Source organism: Lolium perenne, chromosome 4, assembly GCF_019359855.2.
Source record: "Lolium perenne isolate Kyuss_39 chromosome 4, Kyuss_2.0, whole genome shotgun sequence".
Lineage (NCBI taxonomy): Eukaryota > Viridiplantae > Streptophyta > Magnoliopsida > Poales > Poaceae > Lolium > Lolium perenne.
This window is the reverse complement of record NC_067247.2, coordinates 357535957-357539096: the sequence shown is the minus strand read 5'-3', so window position 1 is coordinate 357539096 and position 3140 is coordinate 357535957. Positions and strand designations below refer to the sequence as shown.

General features: G+C 48.3%; 1 protein-coding gene across 1 annotated transcript; it reads right to left on the bottom strand.

Annotated features, from left to right (window-relative positions):
* Positions 1 to 457: 457 nt before the first annotated feature.
* LOC127296868 (uncharacterized) lies at positions 458 to 2511 on the bottom strand. Its single transcript, XM_071819443.1, has 4 exons — positions 2150 to 2511; positions 2010 to 2119; positions 1601 to 1836; positions 458 to 1527 (listed from the first exon to the last, which is right to left on the bottom strand). Exons 1-4 carry the CDS (start codon positions 2401 to 2403, stop codon positions 847 to 849), a joined length of 1281 nt encoding a protein of 426 aa, XP_071675544.1. The 5' UTR covers positions 2404 to 2511; the 3' UTR covers positions 458 to 846.
* Between the last annotated feature and the right edge of the window lie 629 nt (positions 2512 to 3140).

The following is a 3140-nucleotide window of genomic DNA, read 5'->3' as shown; positions in this document are numbered from 1 at the left end:
CTCTCTTAAGACTTATGTCTATCTTCCTTTTAGTTAACTTAGCATAGTTACTACATGGAAGTAACCGTAATTGGAGTATTGGACACTTAACTTCGTTTTAAGCAGCAGGCAAACATGCGAATCGAAATTCATACTGTTAGCAATTTCATTTACAATTTTAATGGTTAAGATTCATACTGTTAGCAATTTCATTTGCAATTCTGGTAGAAGGATGAAATCGTAGCTACTTATACTTGTGAGCTATGTAATTTCATGTGTCTGAATTTCACTTGTTTTCTGTTTTCCGACTAGTCTATTGCAGGGCTACCTACGAAGTTGTATACGAGCTACCCGAGCAAGGCGAATCTCAGAACCGTCACCCAGTTGCTCCAGGATCAACTGTCTGTACATTGAAGTTTCTATCGGAATAAAAAAAACTTTATGGCTTAGCATCATTCAAATATGCAACTCCTCTCAGTGAAACTGTCCACCAGCTCCCAGCTTATTCCAAGATTCAGACCAACAACAATCAGTCCAAGGTTTTGTTCGACAAAACATGTAGACATTTCTCTATTTCTGAATTCAGTAAGTGAGTGCATGCAGCTTTTATCCAGAACGGTAAGCACAATCAACACATTGTTCTATCACTCACCCTCTACTCTAACTGGGTTCAGTGGCACAAACTGTGCAAACCCTATCCAGTAACAATAACACAAGCGCCACACACAGCATAACTAAAAGTGGACACACATAAATAGCTGTCAATAAGTTATAGTCGTCAATGCAGTAGGACATTTAAAAGCTTGCTGATTCAGAAATACAACCAAACTCCAATATGTCACAATGAAATCTTCATAGCTGCAAGCTTCAAAAAATGCTTCCACCCTTTAGCTCGAGACAAAGTTCCGTCTTGTTCGCCGCAACAAGAGACCAAGCAACAGTAACAGTTACCCCAGCATCGCCAAGGTAACATTTCTTCTGGCTTATGTTACAAACTTTGGGATAGAAATGAACACGAGTTTCTGCAGCGATAGCACCAGATTTGGAGTAGGCTTTTATGAAAAAGTCCAACCTTCCATCAAGTTGTACAGAAACAACTTGCCTCCGCAGAAGTACATGACCACTTTCACCTTTCAGCATTGCTTCATCTCCTGACTCAATCAGCACAATCTGGCTGGATGAGGGATTAATCCTACGCGTGTATCCACTATCAGTGAACACAAGTTTCCCTGATTGTGGGGAGCAAGCAACTAGGCCGCCATATTTTAAAGGCCAGGATCCATCTTCGCTAGCAACCTGGACACCCAAGATAGTGGCCTGGACCGTTTGTTTAACTGGCTGCAAGCACACCTCTACGGTGCACAAGCTATTCTTGAAGCAGATGGTAGACACACATGGACCGTTTACTCCCGTGTAACGGCGCACACAACTGATCAACGCTTTATCTTGAGAGTATGCCCCGCTTTTTACTCTTAGCATGATTTCAATGCAAACCTTGTCCATAAACACGATTGCACGTGACGGACCAGTCAAGTGCAGAAAAGGATCCTACAAGCAATCATCAATCACCAACGTGCAATCAATATGAACAAAAAGAAAATCAAGATAGTAGAATACATACATTCTGTTTCAGTTCTTGGGGATTTCTCCAATCTCGAGAGAAGAGAATGTTTCGGTTGCGATCCACCATGTCTCGGACCGCAACCACACCATACACAGACAATGGCAACTCAAGGGCACCAGCAAGTTCAGTGAGTTTGATGGAGATGATCTGCAAGGTTTCCAGGGTGGTACACTCCATGCTGTATGGCAGGCGTCCAGGCGTGTAGTGTGTAAACTGCATTGAACTCAAAACCGCTGCACCCAAGAAAGTGGAGGGTGTGTTAGAAATTAACATGTATGAACTAGCACTAGATAAGCAGAAAATTAAGTAAACTGATATATAAAAAGAGAACACCTTCCATTTATATATAAATAAAAATGACGCAACCAGCAGTTAAACAAGATAGAGAGGGTGTGTTTCTGCTCACTTGGGTCTGTGAAGAAACCACGGGTTTTCCCCCATTTATATTCCCAGAGTCTAGAGTATGAAGCGAAACTCTCCGCCTCATCAGCCATCTCCTTGGCCAATGGATCGAGAAACAACTTGTCTGGTTCGAAAAAAGCCTCATTGGTATCCAAACATGTCTGATCTATGTCTAGTTCGCCCCTGTCATCTATCTCATCCGTTTCCTTGTCATCGCCGCCCTGATCCAACATGTCCAATTTGTTGGACATATCTTTGAGCAGCTGCAAGGTCCGCTTATCCGTCTTCCAGTTCTTCTTTGCCAACTTCTCTTGGATGTCGAGCAAAGCTCTCTGTATCTCCGCATACAGCTGCCTCTCAGGTCTCTTTCCTTGCTCCTCCTCGGTTTGCTTGTGCATCAAAGGCTCGCTACCAGTTGAATTGAGTAGGGCACCCTCCTCGGCTTGCTTCTTTAGAGCTTCTTCAGCTTCTGTTGCAGATTCTTCCGGTCTCCCAGCTTCTGTCACAGATACCACAAACCGAATCAAGCGGGCTCAGCAGACATTTTATTCCTTGTCATACACAAAGAAGACACAGCCTCCCAGACTCCCAGCCCTAACTGCCGCCGCCGCCGGTAGCGCCTCCGGGGCAAAGACCCACGGGGCGTGGCGGCGGCGGGGGCCCTTCCTCGTCGTCGCATGGTGGACGGCGGCCGGATCTCCCCTCCTCGAGCATGGCGGACGCACAGATGGGATGGGTGGCGGCGGCCTGCGCTGCGCCGCCTTCTCCCGTCGGCTTCCCATGGTGGATCGGCCGGCGCGGTTGATGGGCGGCGGCGGTCTGCGCTGCGCTCCCTCCTCCCGTCGGCTCTCCGCAGCACTCCGGCAGGGGCTGGTGGTGGGCGGCGGCCAGGCCCATGGCCTGCGCCAATTTCCCCCCGCCTCTCGCCGGTGAGTGGAGGCGATCTTGGGCTTCACCCGCGACACGAGGTCGCCCGGGGCAGCAGCCTTGGGTACGACGGTGGAGGTGGCCCTCTTCTTCGCCGGAGAGGGTCGGCCTGCGGTTGGTGGTGGTGGATCTATCGATCTATCACCGCGTTCCGGCGGCGAGATGGAGATGCTTGGAAGCCGGCGACGGAGTCGCCGGTGGAGGGTTG

What these genes read in the sequence shown, in the direction of transcription:
- LOC127296868 (XM_071819443.1), bottom strand. Translation starts at nt 2,403, where the DNA reads ATGCACAAGCAAACCGAGGAGGAGCAAGGAAAGAGACCTGAGAGGCAG. An exon ending in CAGACATGTTTGGATACCAA is followed by an intron (nt 2,120 to 2,149) that starts TGAGGCTTTTTT and finishes AGACAAGTTGTT; the next exon opens with TCTCGATCCATTGGCCAAGG. An exon ending in CCCAAGAACTGAAACAGAAT is followed by an intron (nt 1,528 to 1,600) that starts GTATGTATTCTA and finishes GATTGCTTGTAG; the next exon opens with GATCCTTTTCTGCACTTGAC.